This window comes from Grammomys surdaster, unplaced genomic scaffold, assembly GCF_004785775.1.
Source record: "Grammomys surdaster isolate TR1022 unplaced genomic scaffold, NIH_TR_1.0 148, whole genome shotgun sequence".
NCBI lineage: Eukaryota > Metazoa > Chordata > Mammalia > Rodentia > Muridae > Grammomys > Grammomys surdaster.
The window spans coordinates 1,548,653-1,567,527 of NW_021604606.1; the positions used below are offsets into that span (position 1 = coordinate 1,548,653).

The 18,875-nt window shown below is 39.3% G+C and overlaps 1 protein-coding gene across 1 annotated transcript; it reads left to right on the forward strand.

Annotated features, from left to right (window-relative positions):
• The first annotated feature begins 10,412 nt into the window (after window positions 1-10,412).
• Window positions 10,413-11,187, forward strand: Fthl17 (ferritin heavy chain like 17). The gene has a single exon (XM_028765034.1). The coding sequence runs from the start codon at window positions 10,512-10,514 to the stop codon at window positions 11,058-11,060; it is 549 nt and encodes a 182-aa protein (XP_028620867.1). The 5' UTR covers window positions 10,413-10,511; the 3' UTR covers window positions 11,061-11,187.
• Window positions 11,188-18,875: the final 7,688 nt, after the last annotated feature.

The following is an 18,875-nucleotide window of genomic DNA, read 5'->3' on the forward strand; positions in this document are numbered from 1 at the left end:
CTCACAGAATGGTGAATTAAATTCCCCAAACCAAATAACACTGGATTCTGTTTTCTTCCTTGATTATCCACACTTGCCTTTAAACTTTATATCCTACCTCAATGACATCTACTTCTTGCGTATTGCTCTGGTTACTGCCTATTGCACATGCCTCTGGACCATTATGAATGTCTCCTGGCTGTTCTATTTTTCTGCAGTCTCGTGCTTCTTCATCCTGACTCTTCTGTATGTCACATTCTTGTGTCCAAGACAGATGTCTCCCACATTTCTCTCTTTTACATACACCTAAGTGCCCTGGGACCAAACTTCTGGATTTTCAGACATTTTCCCAGACCCAAGATTCTTTTGTGTTCACATGCCATCCATTACTATCAGTTTGCAGCTCTCGGTCCACATGTTTCATCTCATAGAGAATCACTAACTGAAAGCTCTCTATTTCAAGTTCTGCCTAGAAATTTTCTACCCATTCACTCAAAAGGTATCTTTCTGGCTTCTTCCTGAGCATACTTTATCCTTTTCATTTTATTTTCATTATACTGATAAAAAAATTGGTGGCCTTATGTTTCAGATACAATTTTTTATACAGCAACTTACTTCTTCCTCTCTCCCTTCCTCCAACCCTCTCTCCCTCCCTCCCTCCCTTCCTTCCTTTCTTCTAATCACTATGGTTCTACTAGCCCAAATCTCCATTGTCTTTATTACAATGGTTATTGCCTATTCGTGGTGACAGCCAGGCCTCAGTCATCTAGGTTATGCAAGATGGCTCACTTACGTGGTTGGAACTTGATGTTAACTGTTGTCTAGGAAGCCCTCCTACATTACCTCCTCAAGGCCATTTCATATGGTTTGATCCTCTCATAACATAGTGATAAGTCTCCCAGGACTGAAATTTCAGGAGAAAAACTTGATAAATGTACTAAGAAAGGGCTACTCGTTCTCTTGGACATTCTAAAATGCTGTGTCTCTGACACTCTACTTGCATGGAAATCAATGGTGAGCAAAATAAGTTCCAAAGGCAGAAAGATGTTTAAAGATGGAGTAGAACTCCAGGCATGGTGCCATATGCTTGTAATCTCAGAACCCAAATGGCTGAACCAGAAGAATTGAGTTGAAGAACAGCATAAACTATAGAGTGAGTTCTAGCATACTATGATTTATAAACAATAACAACAACAACAACAAAAACAGAACAAGAAAAAAGAGAGAAAAGAACAAGGAAAATAAAATATGTAAAGGACAACTTTTTGAAACATTTTTTATGAGTGATTACTGTACTCTTGGTTGATATTAATTCCACTTCTAAAACCTAGAAAGACCCCAGATATTATGTTTTAATTATATGTTTAACACAAGTCCTCAAATATGGTATTTGGATGCTGGTTACATACTTACAATTTATTAATCCAATTAAACCAGACTGTTGATTCCGTTTGTTTTCTTTTTAACAGAAGAAGAGAGGTTTATTTTGGCAATCATCTCTGATCCTAACTGGCATAATTCTGAGATGACATGATGAATAAATTTATGTGGGGTGGCGGCGGTATGTCTGTTGTGTGTTGTGTATATTTTGAGCACTTACTCCAGGCCAATGAGCCTGGTTAGGTCCTATGGAGATGAACAAAGCAAGTTTGTTCTCCAGAGGCTGATGAGTCAGGAACAGCACAGCAGTAGAGGGGCATGACAGACAACAAGATGATTACTAGTTAAAGGTAATTACAGACAGAACATCAATAAGTAGACCATAATTGATTGTCATGCTAATTATGAGGGCAATAATATTATAGATTTTTTTCAGGGAAGGCTGTGTCCACTTTACATAGAGCAGTTTTAGAGAAAAAATGAGGTTGGGTCTGAGTCTGAACTGCAACCTGAGATAGGATCGGATATGTGAAAAAATGTAACCAAAATAGAATTTTAGAAGCAATTGTGTAGAGTATATCACACATATTGTATTATTTCAAACACTTATACATATACAAAATTTATAGATCTCCCCCAAAACACCCTTTACCATATGTATAGGTCAAGGGCTCAATAAACAACACTGGGCAAAATATGAGTTCCAAGGAAATATTTTTAAAATAAGAGAAACCAGCGACCAAGAGCAAAGGATAATATCATGCTTTCCTTCTGTAATTCCCCAACTCTTTTGAGTTTATGCTAAAACATAGGCCTTCTGGTCTAAGATGGTGAAGATTACATGAAAGTGCTCATACTTCTTGTTTTCTTTTTGTGTAATTGCAAGTGATGTTCTGAGGGGTTAGGACTGCATGTAGGAGTTTAGCCTGGATATGGATCATAGATAGAGAACCGTGAAAGAGGGTTAGCTACTTCTGACTGATTATGACAAGAAGTAAATATTTACTCCAATGTCACCTAGCCCTAGCCTGATTATTATACCCAGTGTTCTAAAATGGAATGGAATGTCACACAATACAATTTAGTCATGCTTTATGTAGAAAAGATATTAAAGACAACTAAAATATATTTTTGCTAGCTACAGTTAAGCACTATATTTTGCTTCCTGGAAAAAAACTCCTAAGCCACTGATGTGTAATTAGTCAGCATCCATAATTCCTTCTGTGCATTTGTTGAGCTAATATATTACTGTGCATTGCTATATAAAACATCCTGGAAAAGCTATAACCACGGGCCACAGGAGGTGGGTAGAGAAGGACAAAGAGTTACTTGAAATAAACAGATATTTTTCAAAACTTAAGTCAATATTATCTTTAAACAAACAGACTTTTTCCATGGTTACTAACAAGTAGAGAATAACGCTCTCCTGATTCTTCTGAAATCCTCATTCTAATAGATCAACTAATTAGATGAAAGGTAATCCAAAGACTAGGAACTGAAGGAAAGAAGGGAGCCAGAGGCCAGACAAATACCCAAGATAGAAAACAGACTTGAGTCTCAAGTGATTGCCCCCACCTATATCACATTTTTGTTGCCAGAGACTGTCTTAGATTAGACACTTTATTTTTCTGTCAGTTCTATTATTCTCTGGCCTGAAGGAGTTTCAAGTTGCCCACTGTTTTCCTGGGTTACCATGAATTTCCTAGACTATGCATTAAATTTGAACCAAAAAGCTTTACGACAGATCCCTTTTTAGCTGAGCAGTATTTATAAAAGTTCAATGTGCTAGCCTTGAGGAAACACTTTACAGAAGATTTGGCCTCATTAATACAGGTCTATCCTTAATCTCAGCTGATTCTACAGCTCAAGCTGATCAGAATTACAAATTCTTACTTTAAAATATTATACAAATGACCCTGGTAGAGTCTTTGTTCCCCTCTGAAACCTTACAAGCCAGGCCTCCATCATCTCTATTACTCTCAGCATTATCCTTTGTCTTAGCTTGGGTTACTATTGTCATGATGAAACACCATGATGGAAAGTGAGTTGGGATGGACAGGGTTTATTTGACTTATACTTCCACATCACTGTATTCCATCATTGAAGAAAGTCAGGCCAGGAACTCAAACAGAGCAAGAACCTGGACACAGAGGCTAATGCAGAGGCCATGGAGATGAGTGCTTCTAGCTGTCTTGCTCAGTAAGGTTTGCTCAGTCTGCTTTCTTATAGAACCCAGTACCTCAAGTCCACAATGGACTGGACCCTCCCCCATCAATCACTAGTTAAGAAAATACCCTACAGTATTGCTTTCCAGTAATTGGACCTACAGCCCAGTCTTATGAAGGCATTTTCTTGAGTTTCCGTCCTCTCAAATGACTTCAGTTTCTGTCAAGCTGATGTAAAACTATCCAGTACACCCTTTAAGTTCTCACAACCGCTCACCAAGCTTTGATCACCCAATGGCCTCTTTAGGCCAAAGTTCCAAAGACCTTTCACAATGTCTTCAAATGCATATGGTTAGGTTGATTACAGAAATTCCTCATGATCTGGAACCAACTTATGTCTTCCATTGTAGTTTCTATTGCTTTGATAAACCACCATGGGGTAACTTGGGAATGGAATGATTTATTTCCACTTACAGTTCTGTACTGTAGTTTATGTGTCAACTTGACACAAGCTACAGTTATCACAAAGGAACCTCGCTTGAAGAAATGCCTCCATGAGACCCATCTGTAAGACATTTTCTCAATTAGTGATCAAGCGGGGAGGGCCCATTGTGGGTGGGCCCCTGGGCTGGTCTTGGGTTTTATAAGAAAGCAAGCTGAACAAGGCAAGGGAATCAAGCCAGTAAGCAGCATTCCTCCATAGCCTCTGCATCGGCTCTTGCCTCCAAGTTCCTGCCCTGTGTGAGCTCCCCTGACTTCCATTAGTGATGAACAACAATGTGGAAGTATAAGCTGAATAAACCCTTTCCTCTCCAACTTGCTTCTTGATCATTATGTTTTGTGCAGGAATAGAAGCCCTGACTAAGACAAGTTCTATGTCACAGTCTACCACTGAGGGAAGTTAGGGCAGGAACTCAAACAGGGCATGAATCTGGAAGCAGAAGCTGGTTGGGAAACAATGCTTAATAGCTTGCTCCTCATGGCTTGGTCAGACTGCTTTCATATACAACCTAGGGCCGCCAGACCAGAGATGGCACTGTCCACACCGAACTGGGCCCTCCTACATCAATCATAAATCAATAAAGTGTACCACAGACTGATCTTGTGGGAACATTTTCTCAATTCATATTCTCTTTTTCAAATGACTCTAGCTTGTGTCAACTTGACATAAAACTAGCCAGCATAATCTACTCTAAGAATGGCTGTACTTTATCTAAAGACCAAAGTCTTTAAAATGAAAATAGAGTCCCTCTTAATTATATGCAATGATTAAAAGAAACTGAGAAAATTAATACCCAGGTTTATTCTCATCCTGCACTCTTATCTTTTGCCAGGACCTCCCACTGGCTAGTCCTACAAAGGTAGAGCACATATAGCTAATGGATAAAATTGAAACAGGTCAGCCATCCTCTTAGGTCTCTTAGTGAGATGGAAGACAGAGAATGGTCCTATAGAATCAAAGGGAGAAGAGCCAGCACACTGAACAAGGCTGAAAGTTTGTGATCTTACAGAAGGAACTAATGAACAAATACCTGTCATAAACTTATACATAACCCATATATACCATGGACATATTCTAAATTCAGTGGACATTCATTCTTTTCGTTTGCTTTTTTTTTTTAAGATAATGATAGTCCCAATATCAGAACAATGAGGAATTGAAAACTGAAGATATTTCTATTTCAGAATATAATGGTGTCACTATCAGATATATCTTATTAATGTCCACCCAAGCAGGAGCTGCCATGAAACTAAGGTTTCATGTGCTATACATCTATACATCTACCCCATATTATAATGCACCTAAATATATTAAAGCTACCTTACATCACTTCAACAGCTGGAAACAACATTATCTAGAAGTCATCTCTGTATACTCAATATACTTTGAGTATCCACATCATAACTCCCCTTCTAGAGGTGTGATTCAAGAACAACATGTAAGTATTAGTGAAGGGATCACTCATACTGGCTCCAAAAACACAAATGCCCAACTCCTTTCTTGTAGGATGAATTTCATCTAGATAATGAGTCACAGTCTTTCTTGTCCCTATGTGAATGTGTCACTTTCCCACATCTCAAATCTCTGATTACCTTCTTTCTGTGTCTGGAAGTCTGACATAATATAGTGTATTATTGGTAATTCCTAATTCTATGCCATCCCCAGTACGTACCAGCGTCCTCTGCACAGTGACTACAATATTCTGCCCTTGTGGTATTTGTCGATGGCCTGCTCTCTAACCACTGGCTTCTTCTTCTGTTGGTTTTTCCTGCCTTCTTACATCCCAAACTTACCCCTGCCTCCTTTTCCTCAGATATACTATAAATCTACAGTTTACACCTCTAGTGATTTCTGTGCCTTTAGGTCTCAAATAGTTTTCTGGAATCATATTTCTACTGAGTACTTCTCAGATGTGTTCAGTTTATTAAGCAAGCTTTTGTGGGCTTTGTGATCCTGATGGAATAGGTGTGAGGACCAAGCATGTTAAAATATAATTAAAAGGTAGGAAGTAGCAATCATGGCTCTTATAGAAATATAAAGTATGGACATGGAAAAGATTAATTAATGTGGAAATGAGTATGATATTACAAATGAGATCCAGGTATAGTGGTCCATGCCTGTAATCCCAGGTATTCAAGTGACTGAAGAAAGAATCTCATGAGGTCAGGGACGGTTTGAACAACATAATGAGATTGTCTAATAAACAGAAATGTTGATACAAAAATTGTTCAAAGGAGAACTCAGAGAATTTGTTTAGGCAATAAGGAATGTTGAAATGAATGTTCAAATAGATGCAAAATGATTCAAGAATTAATTGCATTCTACCAGACAAATCATTTGCATTTCTGTGGACAACATTCATTTGCATTATTATTAGGATTTTTTTTATAATTTACAGTTATAAAATAACTCAAAGTCAATGAGAAGTGGAAATAACCCAGAAAGTTATTCTAAAAATGACACACAGTAAATTTTTTCAGTTGATTTTTAAATCTCTCATAATGTTTCACAGAAAGTAAATGGTATTTTCTTATGCTAAGGGAAACTGACATCCAATTACAATTAGCAAAAACTCTCTCTGTGAATTTGGAATAGAGATTTTTGCATGCGATGACCAACACAGGTGTTTTCCTTGTCTCTAATTCTTGATAAGAGATGACAGACTTTTTCCTTGTAGAGAATTGCTACTCAAAAGTATGGTTTTTATATATATTTTGATATATAGATAGATTATATATAATTATATATATTATAATATATGATATATAAATATTATATATTAGATTATATTTATATATTAATATATAATTAATATACATTAGTATATATTATACTTAGTATAATATATGTTTCTAAGTAATATATACTTAATATAATATATATTACTTAGAATATATTACTTAGAGTATATATCTTAGAATATATTAGTTAGAATAACTTAGAAAATAGACTCCTGACTAAAAATTAAATAAATATAAGGGATCCAGGACCTAAATTAATTAAAAGATAGCCTATATTTATGTATCAAAATATTAATATAATGATATCAATAATCTCAAATCATCACCAGCAGAGTCAATACAATCTGCAGCAAAATCTCACCTGGTCCTTCTGAAGAAATTATTTTAAAGGTCACAAGGAAATTCAAAAAACTAAGAAATCCTAAAAGAAAGATACAGTTGAAAGAGTCACACTTTTCTTTTTAAAACAATTGCTATAAAGCTATAGTAAACAGTGTTCTAGTGTTTAGACATACATTTAACCATAGGTTTAGAGAACAGAATTGAGAATCTAGAAATATGATTGATTGCTCCCTCCTCAGGATAATAGCAAGACCACACAGAAGAGAAAGAACAGTCTTCCCAATAAATGTTGCTTTGAACAACTGAGTATTCACATCTAAAAGAATGGAACTGAGGGCTAGAGAGATGGCCCAGTGATTCAGGGCATGTATTTTTCCTGTAGAGGACAAAAGTTTGATTCCCAGAACTCACATCAAATGACTCAATTCTTTCTCGTGTGTGTGTGTGTGTGTGTGTGTGTGTGTGTGTGTGTGTGTGTATGTGTAAAACTTTTTACAGTCCAGTTGTTGCTCCCCTCCCAGTCCACCCTCTCTCACAGTTCCTCATCCCATCCATCTTCCCCCCTTCCTCCAAGAGGATGCCCCTCCCACCTTGCCAGGCCTCCTTACTCCCTGGGGCCTCAAATTTCTCTAGAGTTAGACAAGTCTTCTCCCACTGAGGACAGACCAAGCAGTCCTCTACTGTTTATGTGTCCAGGGCCTTGGACCAGCTCATGTATACTGGCTGCTTGGTTGGTGGCTCAGTGTCTGAGAGATCTCAGGGGTCTAGGTTAGTTGAGACTTCCTATGGAGTTGCCCTCCTCAGCTTCTTCCAGGCTTTCCCTAATTCAACCACAGGGGTCAGCAGCTTCTGTCCATTGGTTGGGTGTAAGTGTCTGCATCTGACTCTGTCAGCTGCTTGATGGGTCTTTCGGAGGGCAGTCATAATAGGTCCCTTTATGTGAACATTCCATAGCCTCAGTAATATTGTCAGGTCTTGGGGCCTCCCCTTGAGATGGATCCCATGTTGGGCCAGTCACTAGATTGCCTTTCTCCCAGTCTCTTCTCCATTTTTGTCCCTGCAATTATTTTAGATAGGAACAATTCTGAGTCAGAATTTTTGACTGTGGGATGGCAACCCTAACCCTCCATTTGATGCCCTGTCTTTCTACTGAATCTAATAGAAGAAAAAATGGGAAAGAGCCTCAAACTCATTGGCTGGGGGGGGGGGGAGGTGGTATTTCCTAAACAGAACTCCAATAGCTCAGGTCATTGTCAATAGGATAAATTGACAACCTACAGATTGGGGGAAATTTTTTCACAAACCCCACATTTGATAAAGGGCTAAATTCAAAATATATAAAGAATTTCCAAAGATAATCTCCAAAAAATAACCAAACAACCCAAACAAAATATGAGGTATAGATCTAAGCAGTGAATTCACAAGAGAGGATTCTTGAATGGCTGAGAAGCACCTAAAGAAATGGTAAAGTCCTTAGTCATCTAGGAAATGCAAATCAAACGACCCTGAGATTCCACCTTACAGCAATCAGAATGGCTAAGATCAAAGACTTCTAGTGACAGCACATGTTGTTGAGGCTGTGGAGAAAGAGCAACACTCTTCCGTTGCTGGTAGGATTGCAAACTTTCTGTAATTCTAGCTCCAGGGTATCTGATGCCTTCTTTTGGTCTCTTTGGGCACCTCCTCTACAGACACACAGATAAAAATATTTTTTAAAATGAAATTGCTCCTTAATTGGTATGATGTACAAAACCCAACCAAACAACCAAACAAAAAACACCAATAATTTAAATATAAATTTGATACTAAGTGTCACTTAAGTAATATACTTAAAAGAAAAATCTAGATATAAACCTTTGTATTTCTAAGTTAGGCAGTGGTTTCTTAAAACACTAAAAGCACAAACTGTGAAAGAAAAACTCCATTAATTGTACATGAAAATTAAGAAATTTTAAATTTCAGAAGCCCACTCAGAAAGTAAAAAGACGATAATACACTGAATGGGGGAAAGTATTTGTAAATCATATGACTGAATAAGGGCCTTTATCCATAATTATACAAAACAGTTATACCCCAACAGTAAAAAGACAATTCATTTTTAAAAATAAGCAAAGGACTTGAATCTGTGTAACTCCAACATGGCTACCTTACCTGACGTCAATGAAAGAGAATGTACCTAGCCCTGAAAAGAATCGAAATGCCAGGAGTGGGGATACTCAGTGGGTCTTCCTCCCTCTCAGAGGAGAAGGGAAGGGGCATGGGGGAAGGGGCAGTGGGAGGGGGGGATCTGGGAGGGACACTATCCGGGGTTCTAGAACATTTTGTTGTTGTTGTTGTTGTTGTTAAATTTGTTCTAGGTTTCTAAAGATTTATTTTAAATTGTTTTAAAAGTGTGTGTCTGTGTGTGGAGTGGTGTGGTGAGGGAGGTGTTATCAGAAGACAGCTGGTGACTTCAGCAGACAGAAGTGTCAAATGCCTCTAGAGCTAGAGTTACAGACGCCCCTGAGCTGTCTGACTGGTTGGAGCCAGACTCTGAGCCCCTGAGCTGTCTGACTGGTTGGAGCCAGACTCTGATCCTCGGTGAGAGGAGTTTGCGGTTTTAATAGCTGAGTCATCTCTTTAGCCCTTGGATTTTATGGTTTTTTAAAAATTTATTTTACTGTACATTTTATTTATTATTGTGTATATGTGTGTACAGGCTTGGGCATGTCACTGCACAAATGAGATCACAGGACAGATGTTGAGTATCACTTCTCTGCTTCCACAAGTTCTGGGGACCGAACTCAGTGCCCCTATTTGTTCAGAAATACGAGGTGTGTTGATCTCTCCCTAGGAGGGATCATTACTATAGATATTGAAGTCATAGGCCAAGGCAACTAAATCTTCACAATACAAAATAATGACATCACAGAGGGAAAAAAAAACTACTTTAACGGAACAATCATGATTAAGTGATACTCAACTTCCTTAAAGTAGCCAACCATCCACACAATTTAATAGGAACAAACAAACAAATAAACAAAACTTGGGTGTTTATTCACAAATTTAAAAGATATTATAGAGTTAGGATGGTCTGTATAATGCCTTCCAGGTTGCTGTGGAACACTGTCCTCTTATTTTGTTCCTCAACCTTTGACCTGGTTCAACCGCCTCGGGCACTTACCGCCTTGCCATTGCTGTCTCTGGTGCTGTCTTCCCCCACTTGTTGGGCGGTTACTGCTTCGGTCTCCGCCTCAGAACCTGACTGGCCAGAGCCAGGAGCTGATATTCTCTGACTCCCAGATACTCCTCCCTCTCCAGAAGTGACTGAGACTCCTGCCGCCACTTTCGCCACTTTCGCCAGCTCCTCAGCTCACAAAAGGTCAGGCGCTGCCTTCCTGCTTCAGCCGACTTTGTACTGCCATGGCCGCTTCTGTTTCACAGCTTGAACAGACTTACCTGTCGGAGTCTAATGCTGCCCTCAACTCTCAGATCCAGTTGCAGCTGTATGGCAGTTACATCTACCTCTCCATGGCCTCGTTCTGCAATAAAGAGGAGGTGGCCCTGGGGTCGTTCGCGCTCTTCTTCCTGCGTCAGTCCCAGAAGTGGATGGAACGCACCGAGATGATCTTCAACCTGCTGACCGAGCGCCAGGGCTCCCTAACCCTCGGGAGAATTGCCAATCAAGACCGCCAGGACTGGCTGGATGGCCTCATGGCCATGGAGTGCGCTTTCCATCTGGAGAAGACAATCAACCAGAGCCTTCTGCAGCTGTACAACCTGGCTAGCAACAAAGGCGACCTCTACCTGTGCAACTTCTTGAAGTGCCATTTTCTGCCACAGCAGGTAGAAATCCTCAAGGAGATGGGTGGCTACTTGACCAACCTTCGCCGGCTGGGGGCTCCAGAAAATAACAACGCCGAGAAGCTCTTCGACCAACTCACCATGGCAAACAGCATCAAGGAGAACTGAAGTGGGACTATCCCCGCTAAGGGTGGGGTCTTCCTCAGCTCTTCAGGCAAGATGCTCACATTATATTTCTAGAAACTTCCCTAGTCTTTCTGTTTGGCATTCTATGCAATAAATTTGTTTCTAAGCAGAATAACCGTTTCCGTTGAGTCATATGTGTAAAATTCTCACCTTTAAAGAATGAAGACAGATTCCCTTGCAGGTCTAAAATGAGTATCCAGGTGTCTCTTCACACACCCAAGCCGGGTCTCCTTGCAGCTGAGAGCTCAAGTAGGTGGAAGGGAAAGGATATTTACAAGTCCTGAGAAAAGGACCAAATTAGCCTTTTCTTAAGAACAGTGTGAGCTTGGGGTGGGGGTGGGGTGGGGCGAGGTGGGGGCGAGGTGGGGTAGAGTGGAATGAGTGGCCTGTATGTAGCACTGGGGTCTAAGCATGGGGAGAGTGCAAATGTGTGGTAAAAGTTTAAACACATGGATGAAGTCAAGTAAATGTAATTGGTAGGGATGAAACGGTGGTCTAAGGCCTCTTGAGCTGGAGTTTCAGAGGCCCCTGAGCTGCCTGGCTGGGTGGAGCCAGACTTGGGTCCTCAGCAAGAGCAGTTTGTGGTTTTAATAGCTGAGCCATCTCTTTAGCCTCTGGATTTTATTTTTCTGTTTTTACTATTTTATTGTATGTTTTATTTTATTTTATTTATTATTATGTGTATGTATGTTACAGGCTCAGGCATGTCAGTGCACATATCACACATAACTTCTTTATTATTTATTCTCAGTTAAAAAACAATCAGTTCTCAATCTGGAGGTTGAAAGACCCTTTCTCAGGGATCAAATGTCAGATAATCTGCATATCAGATATTTACATTATGAATCATAACAGTAGCAAATGACAGTTATGAAGTAGCAATAAAAATAATTTTATGGTGGGTGAGGACACATCCTGACAGAAGTAGGAGGAGGGGGGATGGGATAATGGGTTCCTGGGTGTGTGGGGGGAATGGAAAAAGGGGATTACATCTGAAATGTAAATAAAATATCAAATAAAAAATAATAATTTTATGGTTGGGGTTCAGAGGGTCACAGCATTAGGAAGGTTGAGGGCAACGGGATTAAAATAAAGACTTCCACTTTACGTAAAGCCCATGATTTTATTAAAATATGCAAATATTAGCTTTTGCTACTTTCAGGTAACACAGTGAGCCAGCCTGTATGGCAGAATGCTTGTGACAGGCTTCCTCTGGGCAATGGTGATAAGAGGCAGCCAAAGTTAGAATAAGCTCTCCATAACCACGCGGTTAACAAACGGAAATAAGAGCAGTGTAACTTTGCAGCTCCAAGAGCTTTTATTTATATTATTTATATTTTACTCCTATAAGAATCTCAGGAAGTGCCTGGCAGTGGTGGCACATGCCTTTAATCCCAGCACTTGGGAGGCAGAGGCAGGCGGATTTCTGAGTTCGAGGCCAGCCTGATCTACAGAGTGAGTTCCAGGACAGCCAGGGCTACACAGAGAAACCTTGTCTCGAAAAAAACAAAACAAAACAAAACAAAAAAATCTAAAAGGAGGCTACAAGGGAAGTTATAGAATCGGAACAAAAACATACTTCTGATCCAGTGTGATGTTTTCTTGTTGTTATCTCTGGGTATCAATGAGTTAAAAAGGAGTGTGTGGGTAAACTGGGAATTCAGCCAGATCACCAGCCCCCAAAGGAAGGGAAATCCCCCAAACTGGTAAAGGTAACCTTACTCACTGTAGCCTTTCCCTTAATTACAGGTTTGCCTTCCAGCCTAGGGAAGAGATGACTTTTAAACATCAGCCAAGGAAAGAGACTGTCTGAGAATCAGTAAGGTACCACCCAGGAAGGCAGTCAGTTCTCTCTTTAAACTCCCTTCCCCAATACAGGCCATAACCTGAGTTGCCTTGGTTGCCTGGGAAGATCAGAGGGTTGGAAATCCCCAGAATGAACTATCATCCAGATGTCTTCATTGGGAGTAGCTTCTCTTCAAGCACAATAAATAAGGGATGGCTGCAAGACACACATGTGCTTTACCTGCCACCCTAGCTTATCTCAAAGCCCTCAGAGAGAAACCTGCATATTTGCTGGACGCAGCGCACTGGAATTTGTGTGCTAAATTGTTATCTGTGGTCTAGTCACAGGGATCTGCAGCTCACTCCAAACTCGCCTGACAGGTCTCCCCACTTTGTCCTCCTGTCTCTCTCTCTCTCCTTCTTGTGATTGACTTTCCAGGAAAATCAAGAGACACCATTAAGAATGCTAGGCTTTGATTTTACCTGGAAAAGTAGTATTTCCTCATGTGCAGGACTCAAAAGATAACAGTGATCAGACTCCAGTGCTCATTACAAGTCACTGTTGGTCAGGTCACATTTTGTAGCTTAAAAAAAAAAAAATCCCTGACAGGGAAATCTTGGCACAGGAGCAACTCAATTGTTTCTTTTAAAAAGAGTTCCTATTTCATCTTTAATTATGTATATGCGTGTGTGTATATATGCGTGTGGGTGTTTAGAAGGGCCAGAAAACAGTGGCCTACCCTCTGCAGCTGAACTAGCAGATAGTTGCGTAATAACAGACACAGGGGTGCTGGGAGACGACCAGATTCTCTGCCTGAGCAGGGTGTACTCTTCACCACCGAGCCAGCTGTCTCTCTAGAGTCCAGCCCCACTGATTTTATCTTTATTCTGCTGCCCTTTGACTCAGTTTTGACAGTCACAAACAGGCTCTGGAATATGTGAGACTGTAATGAAAATGAATAGGAAACTTTCAGCCTGCTGAAATAAGCTCCATTTTATTTTCTAATGTCTAGTCTTCGCCCATTACTGAGACTTTCCTTGTTTTCCCGTGCTGCCAACACACCTGACAGAAAGGTAGAGGTAAACTTCTTCTAGATGTGCCACTCTCTCCATGCCTTGATAACTGAACTTTAAATACTTAGTAAAAAGATATGACTTGTTCTTTGAGCCCTGGAACTTACCACCCCGTGACACATAGCTAGATGATAGTCAGTCACTGACCATGCTCTGTTGCTTTAGGGGAATGATATCTGAAACAGTGGCCATTTCTATCAGTACCAGAATCTCAGGAAATGATCATATCAGGACACACTAGGGGAAAATGATAAAATTGATACTTCATTTCTGGCTCAAACTCAAATTCAAATGAACTGCGATGAATAATTTACCTCTGGGAGGAAAATCTTCACTGTATCACAGAAGGAAATTTCTTAATAGATGGCTGTCACCAACAACTTATATTTCATTTTCTAGAAAAAGGAAAAGTACTTTTTCTTCATCAATGTGTGACAAGCAGTACAAAGTACTCTTTAATTTCTCCCAAATCTTTTCTAGTCTAGAAATTTACTCTACATTTCTGATTTTTATATTTGACTTTATTTTTAATCATCTACCACCAATTCTAGTTTCCTTTCACAAGCCCAAAAAAATATGTCTAACTAAATTGCTGGTAGAGGAAGGCCTTATCAGGCATACTGGAAATTTATAAGGCTTTATACTTTAGAATTCTGTTTTAAACAAAGCATTATATGTGCATATGCACACGTATGCTTGCCTTCATGTGCAAGTGCTGTGTGGCCTTTGAGTTGTGCTTCAGGGCCATATTGATGAAGAATCTGTTTCAGACAACCCAGAATGAAGGGTGGGGTCTGGAGGATTGTATTAGAAACTATTATTTAAAAGGTACAGAGGAGGATTCACTAGGCCATGAAGGGAGTGGGGTGAGGTATGATGAAGAAGGAAAGATAATAGCAGCAGAATTTTCAAACTCTTGTTTCAGTTTGGACTGAGTTAGGTTATAAGTCATAAAACAAGTTTGAAAAAGACAGCTTTCTCTTCCATAAGGGGAAATGAATGTGAAGGAAACTGGGTCGGGGTGCTGTGGGACTTTCTGTCACATTTCACTAATTCCAAGAGGCACTTTCCCCCTCTCATATACTTCAATCATATCTTTGAAATAGGAGTGTTTAGTATCCTACCATTATTGTTACTGTGGTTGTCAGTGCCTGAGCATGTGCTTCAAGCTTTAACAGTGGCCCCATTGACTGAAAAACCCTGCAGAAATTGAGGAAAACTCTTAAGAAATAGCATCACAGCACCGTGATTGATGGCCTAGAGGAGGCCATTCAGATTCTAAGTATAAAACTGATTTGAAAGAAATTTTTATCTGAAGAAGTTCTAATAGTACTTTAAACTATCAGTTATGCTATTTGTTTATTTTAATAATACTTTATACTTATTTATTATTTATGTCTCTTTTATGTATATGTCAAAATGATATAATGATAAAAGTTGCACCAATATAAGTGTAAAGAAATCTTTCTGAAGACATACATTGAAAAAGAACTAAGGGCTGGAGAGATGGCTCAGCGGTTAAGAGCACTGACTGCTCTTCCAGAGGTCCTGAGTTCAAATCCCAGCAACCACATGGTGGCTCACAACCATCCGTAATGAGATTGGATGCCCTCTTCTGGTGTGTCTGAAGACAGCTACAGTGTACTCATCAAGAAAATAAATAAATAAATAAATAAATAAATAAATAAATATTTAAAAAAAAGAAAAAGAACTAAGAAATATATGAGGTAAGACAACATTGTGCCTGAATTTAATTAGTGACATTGTTTAATATTTTCTCAGACATAAAATGATAGTCTGCTTTAAAATCATCTTGCCCAGCAGTGGTGTCATATACCTTTAATCTCAGCACTTGGGAGGCAGAGACAGGCAGATTTCTGAGTTCGAGGCCAGCCTTGTCTACAGAGTGAGTTTCAGGACAGCCAGGGCTATACAGAGAAACTCTATCTGGAAAAACAAAACAAACAAAACAAAACCCAACAACAATAAAGTGATCTTGCTTCCTTTGATAACATATTCCACTATGCTTGTTCCACTGTTAAGAGCATACAGACCTAAAAGTATTTCATGGTCCAATATAGCTACTCTAAGCCCACACATTACATTATTGTTCCAGAAGTGATCAGGATGTTTGTTTGGAGGAAGGAAAAGATTAGAAATCTAAATAAAATAAATGGAGAATTGAACCTTGAAATAAAATTGTAGGGGAAGGGGGGTTACTGTGATCTCTGATGACTGAGGAGAGCATTGTCACAGGGACATTTATTTTCCCTTCAAACCAGAGGATTCAAGAGAAGGCCTCAGAGTAGATCCACTTTAATAGATGTTTTAGTTCAAAATGAGAACACTTTACTAAACTTTTCATTTTAGAGCAATTATATTCTATGTGAACGTGAACTATATAAATATAGGTTTCTCTCTTTGGGTTTTTTATTTTACTTTTATGCATATGATGCATGTGTGTGTTCATGTGTGTAGGTTCATGTATGTGCGCATGTTTGTGGAGGTCAGCGGTCAATGTCTAGTGTAATCTTCTATTGTTATAAATTTTTTTCAGTCTTATCCCTTTAGTCTCTTCCAAATTCATGATTTTTTAATTGTTACATGTGTGCATGCACTTGCATGTGTGTGTGTGTGTGTGTGTGTGTGTGTGTGTATGTTCTAAAATATATAAATACAACCTGCTTAGTCTGAATAATGTTGCTTGTGTATATAAGATTTCAGGGCTGACCAATTGCTACTGGATACTCAATTAGGGGGAACTTTTCCTCTGGCTCTCAGCATTCTTTAGTAGCCCAGACTGTTTCATCCCAGGTTGAGGGACTGTGAGATTTTTTTCCCCTTTCTATGTTTGCATGTCTATTGTTTAGCTTATTTCTTGTTATTTATTTATTATTAGATATTTTATGTATTTGCATTTCAAATGTTATCCCCTTTCCTGGTTTCCCCTCTGGAACCCCCCATCCCACTCTCCCTCCCCCTGCTTCTGTGAGGGTGCTTGCTGACAGAAGCCTGTTATGGCTGTCTCCTGAGAGACTGCCAGAGCCTGACAAATACAGAGGTGAGTGCTCACAGCCAACCATTGGACTGAGCACAGGAACCCCAATGCAGGAGTTAGAGAAAGGACTAAAGGAGCTTATTTCTTGAGACAAGATTTACTTGTCATTCAGCTAGGCTAGCTGGCCAGCAAGTCTCAGGGATCCTCCTGCCTCTGTTCCCTCAGGGCTGAAATTAAGAGATGATGACTATCTTGCTCTCAAGAATTTGGTGGAGAGGCACAGGGAAAGGGATGGAATAGGAGGTTCCAGAGGGGAGACCTAGAAAGGGCATAACATTAGAAATGTAAATAAAATATCTAATAAAAGAAATTTTAAAAAAGGAAAAAAGAAAAAAAAAGGTCATTATGTTAATGATGGTTTTGTAGCAAGCCCTTCACTAGGGAAGCCATGTCCTCAGCTCCTGAATAAAAATAAAAAGCTAGACCCTTTCCCACTTCATCTAACATTAGCATCTTCTAAACCATGACATATCTGATTAAGTATGAAAATACAATGGGCACATTGCTATTAACTAACTTCATGTAGATCTTAGCTTTTCAAGCAGTGTCATTTTCTTACACTAGGTTCTGTTCCAGGATGCCATATTGTAGTTAATTTTCCTGTTTCTTCTATCACTGTGTAGCCCTTTTTATGGTTTTGTCAGTTTTGAAAAGTACCCTTCAGGTATTTTGTTGACTATTTCTTAATTTGGATATATCAGATGTTTGTCTCACCATTAGACTTGTATTCCAGACATAAGGGATGAAGATTATGAGACTGAAATATTTTTCTCTGACACATAAACTCAAAAGTATGTTGTCCAGCCACATGACAGCACTGTCCATTCTATCCTTTCTTATTTACTTATGATAATGTTGATCAAGCTTTTCCACTATAAACATGCTATTTTTCTCCTTTTCCAAACTCTATTTTGTAATGTAGGTCATTAAATCTAGTTCAAATACAAAAAGCAGCGAGGAGAAATTAAGCCTCATTGTCTAGACAGATTATCTACCCACAGTAATTGAAATCCTTCTATAAGTAATGTGTGTGTGTGTGTGTGTGTGTGTGTGTGTGTGTGTGTACTTACAACTGATTTATTTAATCATTTCTATTTTTATATGAACTCATTTATAATTATTACCTTGGTTTGTCATTCTACAGTCTCGTGGAAAACCTCTTACAATTAACTCCTCTGTCACTTTGACATCCCATCTGTAGGAGGAGCTAAGGACAGAGGACTAAGGAGAGGAAGAGGAGGAATTAGGAGAGGAAGAGAAAAAAGGAAGAGGAGGAGCTAGAGAGGGCAGAGATGTAGGAGGATGGAGAATCACACAGGTATCGAGAGCACTCGTGGGGAACAACTTATAAACTTATAATTAGGTTAGCTAATTGTGATACAACTCTCTTTGTATGGGCATCTTGTTATTAATCATTATCAAACATATAAAGCCTTTGATTAATCTATAAGAATTAGAGTCTCATTCTCGTACTGGGTCCACATGGATGGTGGAATGGTCTGGGAAATGCCCTGCTTTGTAGAGACAGCATGGAAGATTGGCAGAGCCATCTCTCACACTGGCATCTAGTGGGTGGCAGGGCTTGTGTTTCTGGCAGGCCGGTTCTAGCTGTAGGCCGAGAAACATGGCAGCTGGGCTAGGCAGAGCTGCCTCAGCTTAGGCAGTCGGCTTGAGCCAGAGGCCAGTTTTAAACATTTACTGCAAAAAAGTGTTGCACCAATTTGGGGCACGAATTCACTAGAAATTTAAGTCTATTCACCTGAGAGTAAAAGTTGTACTTTTTTTTTTTTTAAAAGAAAGTGAGTGAGTGAGTGATTGGTGCTGATAGGAGTCACATGACTCCTATCTCGGGAACCCTGAACAAAAAACTGCAGCTGAAT